The sequence below is a fragment of the Eurosta solidaginis genome, chromosome 5 (assembly GCF_040869045.1).
Source record: "Eurosta solidaginis isolate ZX-2024a chromosome 5, ASM4086904v1, whole genome shotgun sequence".
Taxonomy (NCBI): Eukaryota; Metazoa; Arthropoda; class Insecta; order Diptera; family Tephritidae; genus Eurosta; species Eurosta solidaginis.
Genome location: NC_090323.1, coordinates 200,602,430 through 200,623,977, shown reverse-complemented (window position 1 = coordinate 200,623,977; position 21,548 = coordinate 200,602,430). Strand labels below are relative to the sequence as shown.

The 21,548-nt window shown below is 36.2% G+C and overlaps 1 protein-coding gene across 2 annotated transcripts in view; it reads right to left on the bottom strand.

Annotated features, from left to right (window-relative positions):
* The window catches only part of LOC137252147 (angiopoietin-related protein 7), a 31,516-nt gene extending 11,809 nt beyond the window's left edge, over positions 1–19,707 (bottom strand). For both annotated transcript variants that reach the window (XM_067787466.1, XM_067787468.1), the window contains exons 1-2: positions 19,101–19,707; positions 4,017–4,162 (exon numbers count right to left, since the gene is read on the bottom strand). In XM_067787466.1, the coding sequence (XP_067643567.1) occupies positions 4,017–4,162; positions 19,101–19,226 (272 nt within the window). In that variant the 5' untranslated portion in view covers positions 19,227–19,707. The remainder of the gene's footprint in view (positions 1–4,016; positions 4,163–19,100) is intronic.
* Positions 19,708–21,548: the final 1,841 nt, after the last annotated feature.

Genomic DNA, 21,548 nt, shown 5'->3' with positions numbered 1-21,548 from the left:
TAGATAAAAGTTTGTTCAAGTTGAAAAAAAAAAATTGTAAGCAGGGTCGCCCCTCGGCTTCTACCGTTTGGACGTAAAACAGGTAGGTTCCGTCCCGCCAATTTGTATGAAAAATCTAAAGTAGCACGACGCAAATTGCAATAGAATCTCAACCTAAATCTCCTCGGAGGTATATCGCGCCTAGTACCTACTTTGTTTTCATTTGATCCAATTGATAACAGACTGAACACGGCCTTCTGGCATCACATGCTTAAAAGTTAGGTCTCGTCAATAACATCAGAAGAAGTGCCGACTGTAGGAAGTAATTTTGTATTCTGTATTCATGTTCTGTGCTCACGAGATGAAGGCTCCAGCTGCAGGGGGCGGCAGAGTTTTCAGATCTTCAGGCAGCAATTAAACTTTGTCTTGGAAAACTTCTAGTATATTGCAAGAGGACGGAGTTGTTCGAGCTTTAAGTAACTTCCTGATAACATATTAAGGTAAACAAATTCTTATAGAATAGGTGTGCTAGAGACTTAAAATATTAAACAAAGCCTAGCACTAAAAATCGAGATAAATAATTCTACTAGATGAATCGATATATTTAAAGGAGCTTCCCCATAAGCTAGAGAACTCAAATTTTAAACGTAAACAGGGGATAAAATTACGGTAGCTCCCGCACAGGTTGAGATAATTAGAAACGTCTTAAAATATCACACATAGCTCGCAGGATCCGGGAAATGCAATAAAAGGTTAAATAAAAAGGAGATAACTAAATTTAACACTTCCTTTATATAAACGGATCGCAACTAAGCGGAAAATGTATTCTCTAACACAGAAAGATTGTTGAAGAAATTTAAATTTGAAATATTAACAATAGCTAGTATTGTGAAATCAGACACAAAGCCACGGAGGTAGAACGGACACATTTCCGCCGCCTTTTCATTAATTTATGTAAAGGAAGTGCTAAACTTTTTTTTCTCCTTTGTTTATCTCCCATTTTACTAGCTATTTTTCTTAACAATGTGAATCGAAAAAAGAAAGAAATATTCCAAGATATTTGCTATCAAATGCATTTAAAGTTGTTATCAAACAAAACAGTGTACCAGATATAATGAACTCCCCTAATATTTGGTATGAGGTGCGTGTGACATATTGACACAAGTTTGTAATGATTCATTGAGTGATTCCGAGCAGAAGTCATTATTATTTATTTATGTTCAATTTTCGTTCGTTCGTTGTGGTATTTATGTATACAAGATGTGAAATAGAAAATAAATTAAATTTTATTTATTGTAAAACATATAAATTGATTTATGCTTATTCATTGACAAGTTGAAGGCTATTAACAGCTATGCTTTTGGAATATTAAAGCTAGAAAAGAAAAAAAAATTGCAAAAATTGTATAATGTATTAATGTATTGAACAAAGCTGGGCAGTTTCCGTTGTCAATAAAAATCGAAGTATATCAGAAAGTATAACAGTATATAGGCCTATGCGTTTTGGCGCTCGTATAGTTCTTCACCCACATTTTAAATGCAGATAATATTTATTTGAAAGTCACGTCAGGTTATCACAGGTATAAGAATTTTCAACACTTGAAATACAGTTTATTTTATGGCATCTTCATTCGCTATAAGGGAGTTGAACGTCTAAACCAAACCTGTTTGATCGGGACGCTATATTCAACACAATACTGTATTATTCCTATATCAAACGGAAAGAAACTCGTTTAGAACGGTGAACAATTTTCCTATATTTTAGGTGTGTGCAACGAGTTCGATTCCGGAAGAACAAGATGAAGTGTTGGATATCACGAGCACTAGGGGCTTAGGAACTCCAAATACGCCTTACGCCTGCTATCAGACGCAGGGACCCTAGGTGCTGGAACGAGAAGCAATATGGCCACAGCGGTGCCCCAAGAAGGCTACCCGATGTAGATTTCACAAAAGATTATCTTTCGCTTACCTTGAAATTTAAGAAGAGCTTTAAGGTGAATTGATTGTTCAGCTGACATGTTATGTAAGGAAGGTTTCATTGTATCTTGGAAACTATATCAACTTTGACGGATACACATTCGGGACTCTCAAAGAACTCGTCTATTTGGCAATCAGAAGAAACAGCGAAAACAATGCCTGCTTTGAATTAACGCGGAGTATAACTTTTGAAAACAAATGCTTCTTTGGGCTGGGTAAGCAAATAGAGAGCAAAGTCTTCTTTCGACGAACAAAAACCATACTCTCTAAGTCTCTCATCATACCTATGCTGATGGATGGTCCGGAATCTATGATGGTGACGAGAGATGATGGGACGACCCTTGTAGTGTCCTAGAGTAAAGTTCTACAGAAGATTTTTAGTTTTGTTCGTGACGAGAGAGTATTCTCTTACCGACACCAGCATCAGCAAGCAGAAAAGGAAGGAGACTTCCACTGAATTGGGACAGACAGATAGTGGAAGACTTGATCTCCCTTGATGCTCCCAATTTCATTTATTTCTGTAAACAACAGACACCGGCCTGTCTAATGGCCAAATAAAGAAACAAGTACACCCACTTTGCTGGATTATTGACACTAAAACAAAAATCAATTGTTTATTATTCAAATTATGAAGGCAACCATATTAACTAGCATATGAAACGTGAAGACATTCAGTAGCAAATTTAGTGTTGTTATTCAAAAGTAGTTTTATGCTAAAGTTGAATGCCTCCTAAACTTGTTAAATTCCAAGCTGACCTTTCTTCAAAACCAATTAAAATGAAAATAACAGTAGTATTAGCTTAACAGTTACATATATATTTACATACATACTATGTACACTATAAATGTGGGACTACGAAGCCACCTACATAATTATAATGTATGATATTGAAAATCCGAAGAAGCTGAAATTTGAAATGCTAATATGTATACTTTGCGATCGGTATATATTAAACGAAAACTAGAACAAATTAACAACAAAGAACCAATGGCGATTCAAAATGTAAACCCGCATACATATTTTCCAGAAATTTTTAAACAAAAAGCCCTAAATTATCAGTTTCTTTACAAAGTTCAATCCAAATAGTGCAACATTCCTAAATATCCAAGTCCATGCAACATCTAGCGAACAAATTTTCTCCTCTTATGGCATTGTCATGGTGCTCCGATCTAAGTTTAGGATATCAAAAATCTATCGCCGGACTCCACATGCCTAGCTTAGAACAATTTACTATCCTAAATATTGCATTTTTATAGGATTCTTAGGTATGGTCAAAGTTTCAGGTCTTGCGGTTATAGGGAAGTTACTTGACCATGTGGAACTTGGCCTCACTAGGGATTCGCCTGCTAAATAAACATGATTCGTCACGGGTAAGTGAGATCGACTATTGAGTTGAAGAAACTATAAATTACGTTGTCAGCTCCTGGAAAGGGTTGCGGTAAACAGCCCCTTTCGATATTTTAGTCGCCACTGCAGCGGGTATATTTTAAGCCCCCTAACCCGCTGGGTTTTTCCCTCATATTGCATTGTCATCGTAGGGACGTAGTACAATACGGAATAATTACAAATTTTCTTATTCTAGTTTGGCCGTCATGGTGTGATAGTAGCGTGTTCTGCCTACCACACCGAAAATGCGGGGTTCATGCACCATGAAAAGCAACATCAAACTTTTAGAAACAAGTTTTTTTCAATCAGAAGAAAATGTTTCTAAGCGGGGTCGACCCTCGGCAGTGTTTGGCAAGCACTCCTAGGTTATTTCTGTCATGAAAAGCTCTCAGTGAAAAATCAGTTGCCTTGCAGAGGCCGTTCGAAGAAGGCATAAACCAAGCAGGTCCCGTTCCGCCAATTTGTAGGAAAAATTAAAAGGAGCACGACATAAACTGGAACAGAAGCTCGTCTTAAAATCTTTTTGGAGGTAATCGCGACTTACATTTATTTATTTTATAGTTTGCAAATATATGCAGGTTAAATGAACTTTACAATGAAGATAAAGGTAAGAACACTCAAAATAATATTCGTCTAAATATTGGTATCCATCCTCATGAAAATTTGTTACTTACTTCTTTTCAATGTTCTCCAAGCGTGAACGTAAATCTCCATTAAACGATGCCATAACGCTGACATGATCGTTCAGCGTCGTTAAGAGATCTGCATGACCTTTAGAGGTTTCAGCCGAGTTTGACACAGGTCTTGCCGTACGATGTTGCTGTAATGTCAAAAGTAAAATCAAGTAAGTAGATGGAGATTGAGATATGATAATAATTATATATATAAAAATTAATATGTTTGTCTGCACGTACTTAAAATTTTGCAACTATTTATGCGATTTCAATTTAGCTTTCTCAACTTATCAGGTAGAGTGGCACCTCGTCAATTCGCTAATAGTCCGAACACAACTATTCCAATTTCTCGAAAGTTTACAGTAAATATTTTTCGGGAGGTGTAAAAACGACCAATTTTTCTAAAACACTTTAAGTGTTGTGTTGTTTATGTTTAAGAGCATACTAATAATATTTGAGCCACTCTTATTTTCATTTGAAAATTGGAAATTTATTTTTTTTAATTTTATTTATTTAATTATCTTTTTGCCTAACTTAATGCTTAGATTACATTTTTTTATCGACTCGTTCGGCGGGAGAGAGAAAAAGTTAAAGGCAGAAACAGTTGAAGGAAGGCAACATAAATAAACATAAAGATAAAATTTTTCTCCACTTGACTCCCTACGTTTCGCCAATCTCTTTGGAATCCTCAGGGGCAGGATAGTGAAAAAGTTGGAAAAAATAAAAACATTAAACAATAACAAACAATGTAAATTTCAATGTCAGGTAAATTTGCCAGACTGACGGTCAGCAAATAAATATTATATAAATAATAAAAAAATAAATGTATGGCGCGATAACCTCCGAAGAGATCTAAGGCCGAGCTTCTCTTCCAATTTGCGTCGTGCTCCTCTTGCTTTTCCCTACAAATAGGCCGGACGGGACCCACATGTTTTTTATGCCGACTCCGAACGGCATCTGCAAGGCAGATGAGTTTTCACTGACAGCCTTTCATGGCAGAAATACAACCGGAGCGCTTGGCAAACACTGCCAAGGGGCGACCCCGCTTAGAAAAATTTTCTTCTAATTGAAAAACATTATTTCTAAAATTTTTATATTGCTTTGCCCGGGGTGTGAACCCAGGGCATACGGTGTGGTAGGCGGAGCACGCTACCATCACACCACGGTGGCCGCAAATATTATATACATTGGTATTTTATCTATACCAAACTAATGTACCCGACAGACTTTGACCTGCGCGAAAATTGTGAGCCTCGCTTTCCCTCTTCTTTTTTCATATCATCCTCGTCTACTTTATCCTTCATGTTTCTTCTCATTCTTGTCCATACCTTATTCTGTCCACTTCCACTCTCTCTCCGACTTCCACTTCCACTCTGACTCCCCATCCCACTCCCACTCCCACTCAGTATTCCACTCACACGCTCTCTTCCACTTTCACTCCAACTTTCCCTACAACTCCCACTGCACCTCACTCATATATGAAGTCTCTATAATAAATTCTGGATACTTTCTTCAAATAATTACGGGGATAAGGAAATTTAAAACTTTTCCTAATAAGGGCGTTGCGTGGCGCCAAGCATTTTAGTATATCGGGATAAAATGAGAGAAATACTACGTATACGCACCGTTACCCGTTTTCTTGATGTGTTATGGAATTCTTGATAGTAATTTATTGATTTTTAGTAAAACAATGTGCTTATTCAAATACCAATTTCTTAAATAAAATTCTCTGCAACAGCAACGCGCCAGATAATATTTAGTTAATAATACAACTAACTTGGTATGAATTCATTTATTTATTGAAGATTTTGGCAGAGTTAATCTGAGCATTACAATTTTATTAGAACAAGATATGAGTTGTTATTCACTTTTTTTTTTAATTTTCTTAGTACTCATTTTGGCATGTGGGCTAATGTATGTTACTACCAAAAAGCTCACATCTAATCAGGGTTGGTCACGTCCGCTTTAATTTCACATTCGGCTGCCAACATAAAGCAAAACAGATCAATACTTACTTAAACTATAAAGTAAATTTGCGTATATCGTTTCCTCAAGACCTGAAATATGCTCTTTGAAATGTCTCATCTTTAGCAATTTCCGTAAAAGATCGCAAACATTGCAATGCTGCTAGCTGGGACTACCGGTCACATAATCCATAAAATATATTATTATTTAAGTTATGGAGTTTTCTTAGAATACGTTTTGTGAAAACCTTACTGTAAATGTGCTATTAGCATGACAGCTTTTTACGGTGCAATCTTTTTTGGGGTATGGACAATACATACATACATACCTACATAGGTATATGTAGGTACGTTCATGAATATACCTCAAAGTTTAGCTAACCTACTGACAAAAGAAAACGGGATTTTTTTTGCGCTTAAACAAGTTTCGATTATCAAGGCGATAAAACTAAAAAAATCAATCGCCATGATAATAAACCAATGCCAATGGCATATCAATTGTGTGTAAAAAAATGTTGTTGAACAAGAATTTGCCAAAAAGGTACACTTTTTTATACTCAGCTGAGCAGAGCTCACAGAGTATATTAACTTTGTTCCCATAAAGGTAATCCGTAACGGCATAAACTAATCGAGATAGATATAGACTTCTATATATCAAAATGATCTGGGTGAAAAAAGAAATTCATTTAGGCATGTCCGTCCGTCTGTCCGTCCATCTGTAAACACGATAACTTGATGAAATTTGGTATGTAGGTTCCTAAGCGCTCATCTCAGATCGCTATTTAAAATGAACGAAATCGGACTACAACCACGCCCACTTTTACGATATCGAAAATTTCGAAAACCCGAAAAAGTGCGATAATTCATTACCAAAGACGGATAAAGCGATGAAACTTGGTAGGTGCGTTGAACTTATGACGCAAAATAAACAAGTAAGGAAGGCTAAGTTCGGGTGTAACCGAACATTACATACTCAGTTGAGAGCTGTAGAGACAAAGTAAGGGAAAATCACCATGTTGTAAAAAGAACCTAGGGTAACCCTGGAATGTGTTTGTATGACATGTCTATCAAATTAAAGGTATTAAAGAGTATTTTAAGAGGAAGTGGGCCATAGTTCTATAGATGGACGCCATTTAGGGATATCGCCATAAACGTGGACCAGGGGTGACTCTAGAATGTGTTTGTACGATATGGGTATCAAATGAAAGGTGTTAATGAGTATTTTAAAAGGGTGTGGGCCTTAGTTCTATAGGTGGACGCCTTTTCGAAATATCGCCATAAAGGCGGGCCAGGGGTGACTCTAGAATTTTTTTGTACGATATGGGTATCAAATGAAAGGTGTTAATGAGTATTTTAAAAAGGATTGGGCCTTAGTTCTATATGTGGACGCCTTTTCGAGATACCGCCATAAACGTGGACCAGGGGTGACTCTAGAATGTGTTTGTACGATATGGGTATCAGTTGTATATGTGAAGGCGTTTTCGCGATATCGACCAAAATGTGGACCAGGGTGATCCAGAACATCATCTGTCGGGTACCGCTAATTTATTTATATATGTAATACCACGAACTGTATTCCTTCCAAGATTCCAAGGGTTTTTGATTTCGCCCTGCAAAACTTTTTCATTTTCTTCTACTTAATATGGTAGGTGTCACACCCATTTTATCAAGTTTTTTTCTAAAGTTATATTTTGCGGCAATAGACCAATACAATTACCATGTTTCATCCCTTTTTTCGTATTTGGTATATAATTATGGCATTTTTTTCATTTTTCGTAATTTTCAATATCGAAAAAGTGGGCGTGGTCATAGTCGGATTTCGGCCATTTTTTACACTAATACAAAGTGAATTCAGATAAGTACGTGAACTGAGTTTATTAAAGATATATCGATTTTTGCTCAAGTTATCGTGTTAACGGCCGAGCGGAAGGACAGACGGTCGACTGTGTATAAAAACTGGGCGTGGCTTCAACCGATTTCGCCCTTTTTCACAGAAAATAGTTATCGTCCTAGAATCTAAGCCTCTACCAAATTTCACAAGGATTGGTAAATTTTTGTTCGACTTATGGCATTAAAAGTATCCTAGACAAATTAAATGAAAAAGGGCGGAGCCACGCCCATTTTCAAATTTTGTTTTATTTTTGTATTTTGTTGCACCATATCATTACTGGAGTTGAATGTTGACATAATTTACTTATATATTGTAAAGATATTAACTTTTCTTTTAAAATTTGAATTTAAAAAAAAAAAATTTTTTTAAAAGTGGGCGTGGTCGTCCTCCGATATAGCTAATTTTTATTATGCAGACATATAGTAATAATAGTAACGTTCCTGCCAAATTTCATGATATCTTCAACGAATGCCAAATTACAGCTTGCAAAACTTCTAAATTACCTTCTTTTAAAAGTGGGCGGTGCCACGCCCATTGTCCAAAATTTTACTAGTTTTCTATTCTGCGTCATAAGTTCAACTCACCTACCAAGTTTCATCGCTTAATCCATATTTGGTAATGAATTATCGCACTTTTTCGATTTTTCGAAATTTTCGATATCGAAAAAGTGGGCGTGGTTATTGCCCGATATCGTTCATAGCGATCTAAGATGAGTGCCCAGGAACCTACATACCAAATTTCATTAAGATACCTCAAAATTTACTCAAGTTATCGTGTTAACGGACGGACGGACGGACGGACATGGCTCAATCGAATTTTTTTTCGATACTGATGATTTTGATATATGGAAGTCTATATCTATCTCGATTCCTTTATACCTGTACAACCAACCGTTATCCAATCAAAGTTAATATACTCTGTGAGCTCTGCTCAACTGAGTATAAAAATTAGAAAAATTTTGGACAATGGGCGTGGCACCGCCCACTTTTAAAAGAAGGTAATTTAAAAGTTTTGCAAGCTGTAATTTGGCAGTCGTTCAAGATATCATGATGAAGTTTGGCAGGCACGTTACTCCTATTGCTATATGTGTGCTAAATAAAAATTAGTAAAATCGGATGACGAACACGTCCACTTAAAAAAAAAAAATTTTAAGTCAAATTTTAACAAAATATTTTATATCTTTACAGTATATAAGTAAATTATGTCAACATTCAACTCCAGTAATGATATGGTGCAACAAAATACAAAGATAAAAGAAAATTTCAAAATGGGCGTAACTCCACCCTTCTTCATTTAATTCGTCTAGAATACTTTTAATGCCATAATTCGAACAAAAATTTACCAATCCTTGTGAAATTTGGTAGGGATATAGATTCTATGACGATAACTGTTTTCTGTGAAAATGGGCGAAATCGGTTGAAGCCACGCTCAGTGTTTATACACAGTCGACCGTCTGTCCTTCCGCTCGGCCGTTAACACGATAACTTGCGCAAAAAATGATATATCTTAACTAAACTTAGTTCACTTACTTATCTGAAGTCACTTTATCTTGGTATAAAATATGGCCGAAATCCGACTATGACCACGCCCACTTTTCCGATATCGAAAATTACGAAAAACGAAAAAAATACCATAATTCTGTACCAAATATGAAAAAAGAGATGAAACATGGTAATTGGATTGGTTTATTGACGCAAAATATAACTTTAGAAAAAAATTTGTAAAATGGTTGTGTCACCTACCATATTAAGTAGAAGAAAATCAAAAAGTTCTGCAGGGCGAAATCAAAAGCCCTTGGAATCTTGGCAGGAATACTGTTCGTGGTATGACATATATAAATAAATTAGCGGTACCCGACAGATGATGTTCTGGATCACCCTGGTCTACATTTTGGTCGATATCGCAAAAACGCCTTCACATATACAACTAAGGGCCACTCCCTTTTAAAACCCTCATTGATACTTTTAATTTGATACCCATATCATACAAACACATTCTAGAGTCACCCCTGGTCCACCCTTATTGCGATATCTCGAAAAGCGTCCACCTATAGAACTAAGGCCCTCTACGTTTTAAATATTCATTAACACCTTTCATTTGATACACATGTCATACAAACACATTCCAGGGTTACCCTAGGTTCATTTTGCTAAATGGTGATTTTCCCTTATTTTGTCTCCAAAGCTCTCAGCTGAGTATGTAATGTTCGGTTACACCAGAACTTAGCCTTCCTTACTTGTTTTATTCCAAATTTAAACAAAATATATACATTAACATATATGTATGTATTTATAAGCACATATGAACGTTTTGCGTAAGCGCACGTCTTCACTTTAACATAATTACGTAATTAGGCAGTGGCGAAACAAAACTATGCTTTATAGTTTGGCGAAAACTTTATTTTCAGTTCATCGTAGTTTGAGAAGATATTTGTCGCAAGTCTCGGCTTCTAGCGAGATTCTGGGATCTCGAAAAACTCGTTAAGGTCACGAGCTTTTCGACATTCAATTTAATAAATGCATTGGCTGTTTTATATAGAGCTTGCGATTTATTCTGGAGCACAAGCGAAAATTTCCACAACACTACACGAAAACCTCGCGATAAACCGAGTTATCGATTTTTCGGGTCTCGAAAATCTCGCATGTGTTCGAGAAGAAATCGTAAGCTCTAGTAGGCACTATAGTAAACGGGAGCTTATGCATTCCATTATCTATAGTTAAGTCTGCTAAGTACTCTGCTTTTAATGGACCGTTCTGCTTTTCAGTTACCTAAGGGTCACTTAATTCGTGCATTCATCGTGACTCCCAAGCCAACAAAATAACTCACTGATAAAAGACAATAATTATTTATTACGTTTAGCGGAATACAGACGAGTTATCGGTTAGCTATAGATATATTATCGAAAATAAGAAGTATCGATTTTTTTTTGTAATTTTTCGGTTAATGCGAAATGTTATCAACGAGTTGTCGAAAAGCTGTCGATCTGTTATCTACAGATTATAGATTTGCTAGCAAAAACGTATCAATTTGTTAGCAAAAATTTATGGAAACGTTGCCGATTTACCGTAGAAAAACTATCGGTTATTTATCGAAAAGTTATCGATATGTTATCAGAAAGTTTTCGGTATGTTATCGAAGTGTTTTCGTTTTTTATAGAAAAGTTATAGAAAAATCACCAATTTTTTTGGAGAGTTTGTAAATTGTTATCGGCGAGCTATGATTTGATATAGACGACTCATCAATATGTTATGAAACAGAAACTCAGGTAAAACTCCAGTATAAAATCAATTATCCATCTGTAAGCCGGCTTTAACGAGCAGATAACTCGATGATATTAATTCGCTGTCGATAATAAGTGGACAGTAAAATAATAACTTGTCGCCATCGGTTTTACAGATAAGAGGCCGACGAAACTCTTCTTTAAAAGCCCGAAACTATTTGTTTCTAGTAAAATTGCCTCTGGTGTGGTTATATTTCAACTTCTGGTTATAACTAGTTAACTTAAAAACATAAGTTTTCAAGACGTACGCCAGCATGCTTAGATATCCAACTTCAAGAGTAGTTGATACTCCTACTTATTTTTTATAAAGAAAGTGGGCATATAACAACCGATCTTTGTAATTTTTTCTAAAATAGTTTATTTTTACATGGGAAAGATGTACACCTAATCACACACCGTCGAGGGACCTTCAACCGTTCTGAAATATAGCTACCGAAAGTTGATGAAAAGCTTTTTTCAAGTTTGTATTCACATGGCACCGGCCGTGGTGTGGTGGTAGCGTGCTCCGCCTACCACAACGAAGATTCTGGGTTCAAGTCCCGGGCAAAGCAAAATGAAAACAATCAAGAAACTATTTTTTTAATTAGAAAATAGGGTTTCTTGTCATTTGGCAATACCCGCCAGTATATTTCTGCCATGAAAAGCGTCTCAGTGAAAATTTATCTGACCTGCAAATACTGTTCAGAGTCGGCATAAAACAAGTAGGACTCGTCCCACCATTTTTTAGAAAAACCTAAAAAGAGCACGACGCTAATTGGAATTGAGTTAGTCCTATGTAGACTACCTACATGCTAAATAAGAAGGTAAAATATCGATTAAGTGTTGAAATATCAAAACATTTTTTTTACAGGAAATATTTGGTATATAAAATGTTACCGTAGTTACATACATATTACGAACAAAAGAAGTAGTATGTTGAAGTTCATTGATGTACATCTCCTTAAATCAAGGTTAAGGAAAAAACATTCACAGATGACCCGTCGCCACAGATAGGCTGACAGATGAACCCATGAAAGGATAAGCAATGCCTACTTAAAGTTTTGCTTTTGGCCTTAGAGTTTTATTTTTTCGTATGGGACGAAAAAGCATTGATTTTGGTAATGCTTGAGTGCCAACTGCCATCGACTTAAAGAGGAAGAAAGTTTTCAGGTTTAAACTTACTATGACCTTAAAGTAACTTATGAGTTAAAAAGTTCCCTTGACTCCCCTCCGTTTCCAAAAGAAATTTCGCTTTATATTAAAAAAAAATATCTCCATAAAAATAAGACAAACCGTAAAGTGCATGTAAATGTGTTTTTGCTGCATAAGAGTCTTTATGACAATGCCTTTTTGGGAACTTGTTAGGTGAGTTTTTCTACATTCATCAATTTGAGCAGGTACAATGAACTTAAGCAGATCGTCTTCACTTGAGATTTACAAATATTGTTAATATTCACGTTTATTAGGGCGGGTCGATTTGTGGGGAGGCAAAAAAATCGCTCATTGCTCTGTGAAAATCGTATTCTAGGGATCAAAATAAGAAACTTTGCCGAAGGAACCATACCACTAAAACGAATTCTGATGCCCCCCCCCCAATTTGGGTCGAACTTTTGGGTAGGGGCAAATTTTGAAAAATCCCACTTTGACCCATTTAGAGTGCTCCAATCGAGTCCAAATGTATGACCGACCCCCACTAACTTTGGAGGCCCGACCCACCGATGCCAGTGGCACACCCCCTGGAATCCCCCTGGGGGTTCACCATACAAACATTTACATACATTTGGACTCGATTGGAGCACTCTAAATGGGTCAAAGTGGGATTTTTCAAAATTTGCCCCTACCCAAAAGTTCGACCCAAATTGGGGGGGGGCATCAGAATTCGTTTTAGTGGTATGGTTCCTTCGGCAAAGTTTCTTATTTTGATCCCTAGAATACGATTTTCACAGAGCAATGAGCGATTTTTAAATCGACCCGCCCTAACGTTTATAAATATTCACATGAGAGCTTTCTCAATAGAAGAGTTTGCTTCTTTGAATGCTTATTTTAGGTCAAGCTAATGGCGTTTTTACTTCTAAAAAAATACCTATAAATACCATGCGCAAAATACCTCCGAGGAAATTAAGGCCGACCTTCACTTCCAAGGGAGTTTCCGCTGAGAAACTTTTTATAAAAAAATCGCTCGAAGTGTGTGCACTACGGCTGCCAAAGAGCGAAATCTCTTCGAAAAGCTTTTTCAAAGTATTTTGATGTTGATTTTTCAAAGCTCGGAGAAAAATTTTCACAATATTTCTTTGGGTTGGGAATCAATTCGGGAACATTTGAGATCGATTTTGAGACACGGAACACATGGAATAATGTTGAATATTAACTTGAGAAATATAAACTTCTAATAATTTCTTAAAAGGTTGGACTAGGACCGTTTTGAAATTTATTTGTACGATAAAATAATTTTTTCTAAACAAACATTGTGTCATAAAGGGAAGATATAGTTTAAAGTTCACAGTAGAAAACGTTACTCAGAGAATGATGTTTGATACTCAGGAATTCACAGGTGGAAGAATTATTGTTTAAAATGTTTTTTTTTGGATTGAAATTGCTGTGTTATTGGACACTAAGCCTCTGATCATGGATCCTATTGTCATAGTGAACTTTTTATCTCATGAACTTTATGTAAAACTTTCCAACATCAGTGGCTGCATCCGTCCTAAAGTTTTCTATTTCTCTAAATCCCTCTCTCACACATTTAGCCTGACTGGTAAACTGGTAGGTGCTTACCCAAACATCAATTGTAATTTGTATTTTTTTGGCGCAATTTTTAAGTAATGAGCAAATTTTCGAAACTTTTAAAATTAGACGTGTCTTGGTTTCCTCGACTTCACTTCTGGCAAAACAGTTTAGTTTTAGTCAGGGATGCACCTTAACGTTAAGCTAATCGTTTATCAAAAAACTGTCACCGTTTCCGTTGAAACACTTCGAAGTATTATCGACAAAGAAATTACAAGATAAATTGTACTCGTTTTTAACCGAAACGAAAAGCTTTCGTTGACGTTAAAAACGTTAACAAAAACGTGATATTTTATGTTTGAATTGTGCTGGCAATGCTATAGCCATGGTGAAGCCGTAAGGTGGTAACAGCGAGCGGATATACACACAAACTCCATGTAATTTGTTTGTGTAATTCGTTTGTGGCAATGTCAAATATACTCTGAGAAATGTTCGTACTGTCACAATTCATTAAAGTTGCAATCAGCTTGGCTAATGCTTTCACCTTTAATGACTCCGCCATCAATCAGCTTTGCCAGCATAGTTTGAAATTAATAATCAACATAAACGATTTGATTTCGTTTTGATATGGCAGAAAACGAAACAAAATCATTTTGTTAATTTGACGCTCTTAACGTTAATAAACGATACGAAATGACTTTGTTTCGTTTATTAACGTTAATTATCGTAACGAAATGATATCGGTTAGTTGGTTAAGCATGCCTGGTTTTAGTAGTTACCGCACCGGCTGCTAAACCTTATATAACTCTCTAGGTATAGATGTATACATGGGGGATATCTCCTAAAATGATATACTGGATATTTAATACTGATGTAAGGCCAATAGTCACCTATACTTCCCTAGTTTGGTGGCGGAAAACGACGCATAGAACGCCAACATAAAAACTAAACAAACTGCATTGACTAGTTTGCATTGGCATAACGAGTGAGATGAGAACGTTCCCTGCTGATGCACTTAGAGCTTTAGTGGGAATACCTCCCTTCCCTATTCTGATAGAGAAAGAGGCAGCAAAAGGAGCACTAAGTCTTTGGAGTTGACGCCAGGAAACATGATAGGGCATATGGAAGTAATAAAAAAATTCATAGGAAATCCCATATTACAACTGCGTGACGTAATGTCCCCTAAGCTCAGAATCTCACGGAACTTTGAAGTGTCCGTTGTAGACAGGACCCACTGGGAAAGAGGGAATCCTTATAATAACCTTGACTCAGAGGACTAGTTCATGGATGGATCGAAATTCGATGCCGGAAGAACCGGAGCTGGCACCTATGGGCCGAACTTCAAGAAATCGATGTGATGCTACCCCACCATATTTCAGGCAGAAATCAATGCAATAGAAGTTTGTGGTAGATAATGTCCTATTACGGAGAGGCTCATCGTGGAAGAGCATCTACATTATTTCGGACAGCTGGGCGGCCGCGCGTGCCTTAATCCTACACAGTTACATCTAAGCTAGGGGATGACTGCATTGAAATCGTTAATGACCTGGGAGCCAAAAACAAGGTTTTGTTAGGATGGGTTCCCGGAAATCAGGGACAAGAAGGTAATGAACATGCAGATTACCAGCAAATCAGGGTGCTATAGCACCATTCTGTGGCTCAGAGCCCTTTTGTGGACTCACAAAAGCACATACCAGGGAAACCATAAGTAACTGGGAAATAAAACACTTCATACATCACTGGATTGACTTCTCAGGGCAGAGACAGGTCAAAATGTTTATACTTCCGGCAACGAAAGAATCAGCCAAACTCATTAGTCTTCGCAGGTAAGGTCTAAGAACTCGCACTGGGTACTATACGGGGCACTGTGGTCTACGATATCACCTAAGTAAGTTAAATCTATCCGATACTCAAATTTGTCCTTTCTGTGAGCTGTACGATGAAACGCCGGTTCACATTCTCTGCGAATGCGTCACTCTGGTAAGGCAGAGAATATCCCATATAGGTGGTGTGACCCTTAATTCCTATGTGATATGGAGTAAAAATATGAGTATGAATGAATATGAGTAAAAACCCAGGGGGTTAGGGCGTCAGAATATTCCCGCGGTAGGTATGCCTGTCGTAAGAGGCGACTAAAATACCAGATTCAAGGGGCTGTGTAGCGCAACCCTACAGATTTCCAGCGCAATATATAGCTTTTCCAAACCCAATTGTCAACCTCACCTATTCGCGGCGAATCCTGTTTGTCTAACAGACGAGGCTCTGGCGACTCCAAGCTCCTCATGAAACTCGGGGGTGGGGAGGGAGGGATGACCTGAAGGTTTAATGTGGCCATATAAATCCTTCCCGAGATGGTCGGGCTAGTACCTCAATGGTGCTGTGTTACCGGAGCGTGCCGGATCTGTATCCGGCAAGGGACCATCATATCGATAACACTCCCCAAAACCTTCGGAAAGCAACCTTATCGCTACAACAACAACAACAGGTACTTATATACATCAAAAGCCTCCAAATACTAAATTAAGCTGAAAGGTCATGCACAATAGATCTGCACAAAGGTCGCAGTGCTTCCAGCCCTAATTATAATAATAATAACTGCCTTTTCGGGCATTACACGTTCTTACGCGTTTTAAATGAAAATCACTTTACTGCCGCTAATTTATTTATTTATTTATCAGTCCACAAATTAAACAATTATACAGACCAAATATACCGACACTTAATTCTCAGATGTAATACACGATATAAACAACATAAGCAGTCATCAATTTTAAAGTAATTCAAAAAGGAAGATAAAAGCGTTTCCTTCTACAGCTAAATGATCAGATTTCCAACGATAGCTTCGAAATTGCTAACATGTTTGCGGATTTCTTCGAATCTAATTATTTAAACACCTATGATTACCCGCCATCGAATTATCCTTTCAGATTGTCTCCTCTGGATTCCCAGGCAGTCCCATATATATCTACTGATGATGTTTTAACTCATCTGGAAAATCTAAAAAATTTCTTACTCTAGTGGTCCGGATCAAATTCCATCGGTAGTGCTGAAATCTTGCCCCCCGTGTTATAAATTATAGAGGAATAGCCAAACTCAATACTATTCCTAAGCTATTTGAATTGATTGTCACAAAACAGATTGCTTTTAGAGTATCTTCATTAATTGACTTTTCACAACATGGCTCTTGCAAGGGTAAATCAACGGTGTCCAACTTGCTCGAGTTTACAACCTTTGTATCCAACAGTTTTAAAACTAATTGTGAAGTTGATGTTTTATATACTGATTTTAGTAAGGCATTTTATAAAGTTTCTCATTCTATACTTTTATTCAAACTTGATCGGTTAGGATTTCCTCTTTTGCTTCTATCTTGGGTTTCTTTTTATGTGAAGGAAAGAAAACAAACAGTTATATTTAATAATTGTTGGTCTCGGTTCATAAACGTAACTTCTGGTTTTCCTCAAGGCAGCCATCTTAGTCCGGTTTTGTTCCTGTTGTTCATTAATGACTTTCCTAGTGTTTTGAAGAGCTGCAAGCCGTTTATGTACACTGATGATGTCAAGCTCATAATGCCTATGCGCTCACCCGTGGATAGGGCATGTCTTCAGGCTGATCTGAATAGTCTAGGTGACTGGTGTAAAATGAATTTAATAAAATCAAATTGGTCAGCAAAAATCGATCACACATTAAAGCCATGTCACTAAACCTACCTAAATGTAAGTTCATGTGTTTTACAAGGAAGTCCTTCCAATCCCATGATTATGTTATTGGCGACTATGTAATCAAGCAAGTCACTAATTTTATTGATTTAAGCGTTACAATGGACCCAAAACTCGATTTTTAACTTCATATTGAATCTTGCGTGAATAGTGCTAAAGGTACTTTGGCTTTCGTTAAACGTTGGTCTAAAGAATTTAATGACCCATACGTTACAAAAACTCTTTTTACATCATTGTTCAGACCTACTTTGGAATACCCTTCAATAATTTGGAATCCGCGTTATCAGGTTCATTCTGACAAGCTGGAATCGATCCAGAAACAATTTTTGCTTTTCGCTTTAAAACACTTACCATGGGATCCTTCTAAAATTTCCCTGCCCTATTGCAGCCGGTTAAAACTAATACACCCAAACATAATAAACATTGGACCATCAAACAACTGAATAAAACTAATACAGTTGCCCACATTGCAGAGCCGCAGGGAGATGCTTGGTGTCTTATTTATTGTTAAATTAATAAAAGGTCAATAAATAGTCCATTTTTGCTTGGAGAAATTAAGTTTAACGTTCCTATTAGGCCATCTAGTCATTTTCAATCAATTTTTGTAGCTACATGCAGGTCGAGTTATGAAATGCACGAACCACTTCGCTGTTTATGTCGTGATTTTAACGAACACTGTAAAAATTTAGATGTCTGCGACTTGTTTCTTGGTATTAAAAAATACCTTTTAACTACATTAAATTTGTAATTCGAAATGAAGCAAAGAACGCTAAACCGTGATATACTGTTCAACCCTCTGTTTCAAATATGAAGTACCAGTTACTTGAAACTTGTTTGGAAAATTGCGTTGTGATCATTATTTTTATATGTATGTTATGAAATTCTGTATAAATTCTATTCTGTATATATTTTATCTACTATTAATTTGCTTTATTGTCAATTTCATAAATTATTATTTAATAGCTCCTTCATGAGTACATTTTACCTCATTTACAACATTTTAACTTTTGCTTACTTCTAAGTTTTTAATACACGGTTAAATTATCTGTCACCCAATTTAACCAAGTCTTACTTACTTTAGACGTTTCTGATAGAATAAATCCTCTTCCCGATAAGCTATACTTCCTTTGGAAGTACAATTAAAATGCTTTTTATTAAGTTTTAATAATGAATCTTTTGAATATCAAATTTTATTTCTTGAATAACGAATGAAAATTCACCTGTCACTTAAAAAATTAAAAATGACAGATGGTCCATTCATTCAGTGAACAATTTGATTGTTTTTAAATCCGCTTATTTAACTTAGACTTTGAAAGAAAAAAAAACGGTTACCATCTCTTTTTAGTAATTATTTCTTGCTTATTTCTTCACAAATTATTTTTATTTTATTTTTTTTTTTTTGAATTGCATCTTCTTTGTCTATAATAATGGTATTACATGATTATATAAATTTTTATTTTTGCAATAAGTGAGCATTATAAGGTTTTGTACATCTTTTGTTTTTGTTTTTTTGTCACTGTTTGCACCTACCCAATTCCGGCTGGTTACATTTGTGCGGTGTGTTTGGGAGCTTTGTGGCAGCATTTGTTGACACCAAACGTGAACGCTCAGCTGCACGAACAAATACGCGGCAAAGCAGATGCTGGTGAAATGCATCTTTGACGCTTTGTTTGTATGTAAAAATTAATGAGGTATGTAAGTGAGTAAGTAGGGCACTGAACAAGTAGCACAACTGAGCAACGATTTATTTTTTTATTAAACTCTTAATTATAGCTTTTTTTATTATATTTATTGAACATTAATCAATTTGCACACTTAAAACTTGGCTGGCTTCTCTTCACAATCACAATTTAACAAATGCAAATTTCATAAAAAATATCGATAAAAATATTTGCAATAAAATGGCTTAATCAATGGCAAACACTTAATTACTAAATATTCTTGTTAACAACCATGCGCGCATAGCAAAAAAAACCAAATCTAACAAACTACTGAGTAAATAAAATCAACAAAGAAACAAAATACAAAAAGTTGCGCGTCCACGCTTTAATCTAACTACGAGTATGAAGCGCTAAACGTTTTTGAGCTTTTCCGCAGTTTGTGTGCACACTCGGCGACTTGCGCGTCTCTACTGCCCAAAAGTTGGATGACTGGTTCGTTTATTTCATCACTTGTCATACTCAGCCAGCTAATCTTCTGAACGCTCGAAGATTTCGATCAAATCTCGCGAGAGCTCTCTTGCGCTTCTTTCATCTTAATTTGTTGACAGGTTTGTTCGTACTCTTTAGGGTTTTTACTTGCATATTTTTTTCTTATCATTTTGGGGTAAGCCCCAAAGAAAATATTTCCCCTTTGGTAAATTCAACTAGTAGAGATGTTACTGTTTTCAGATTGGAACTAGTTTTGAATATATTTGTGTGTAAGTTTTTAAATTGAAACGATTTGGTAAAAGTCTAGTTGAGGGGTCGACTGCTAATACGCGTCAAAAAATATCGAGAGGGGTGTCAAAAGACGCGTACTAATCTTGAGAACAATAATCCGAAGGCGGAAAAGAAAAATTTCATCTCTCTCCGGAGATATTTGCAGTTGAATTTGGCGATTTTCATGTGGTTGTTGTTGTGTTGTGTACCCACAAAAAAAATTGTGAACATAAGTGTTTTGTGTGGTCTTGTTTTGGTCTCAAAACCAGTGTTGGTCCCACCCAGGGTAATTTTTTATAAGCGCGGCCGAAGGCCGCCAACGCAGAAAGGTGTTCTGCGCAAAAATACTATGGATCTCAACCCCGGTTTCGGAGGTACCCGCGGGTCTTTTTTCGGTTTTTCGTTAATATCTTTTGAACGAGTTAAAATTTTTATTTTCCGCCTTTCGATTATTAATACTGATGTCAAGACGCGTCGTTTGACACCTCTCCCGATATTTTTTGACGCGTATTAGCAGTCGACCCCTCGACGATTTCTTACCATAAGTATAAACTAAGAGGAACTTTCAAGACACATTTTTTTTAAACCTTCTAGTAGATTTCGGAATCACCAAATGAGATTCAGACATATTCCTTTAAATTATTCCCAAGCAGTGTCCTTCGATGCTAAATATTTCTATGTCGAGAAGCTTTAATCCCTGTCTTTACTTTCACAAGCAGTCATAATTATTAAAAAAGTTCAAAATCCTTTATAAAGGAACACATATTTTTTGAGTCTTTAATGTGTTAAATGAAAATTGAGCTATTCTGAAAGCCTGATAAATTTGATGAAAGGCAGTATATATCCATTTCGATTCCTTTATGCCATTGCGTACTACCGTTAGTTATCCAATCAAAGCTATAATACCGTTGTGTACAAGTAAAATCTGGGTATAAAAGTTTAAGTTTAACCATAAAACATGGCTATATAACAAATAATAGAACGCCGCCTATGTTCTAAATGTTGGTCGTTAGCGTAGCCCACGATATAGTATCTCCTTTCACATAGCGGGCCCATGCCGAACTGCGTAAGTAGATATGTAAAATACGTTTTAATTTTGCCGATTACTTAAAACAAAAACATATTTACTATCGTCTGCCTCTTTTCTATTAGCAATTCGTAATTTTTTAATTGTTATCATTTAAGCTATTAAACTGGCTGTGGTTTCGTTGAATTATCAACTCAATAGATACATTAATTTGCGGTTGCGTGCTGGCGAATAGTATTAGCCGTTTTACTGCATTTTAGTTTTCATTGTAATATTTGTTGTTGCAAGTCAATTATACACAACAATATTTCGATGTAAACATTTTGTTTATATACATAACCCAATTAATTATTTTTGTCGGTATCGCTGCGGGTATTTACATAAATAAGAAAAATGTTCTATTGGCGCGTGCCTTTGTAATAAAATAAAAAAAAAACACACAAATAAAGGATATGAGATATGAATTGAAAATATGTACAAATAGGCATTTGCATTTCTATAATTATAATAGAGTTGTTGTTTTATCACATT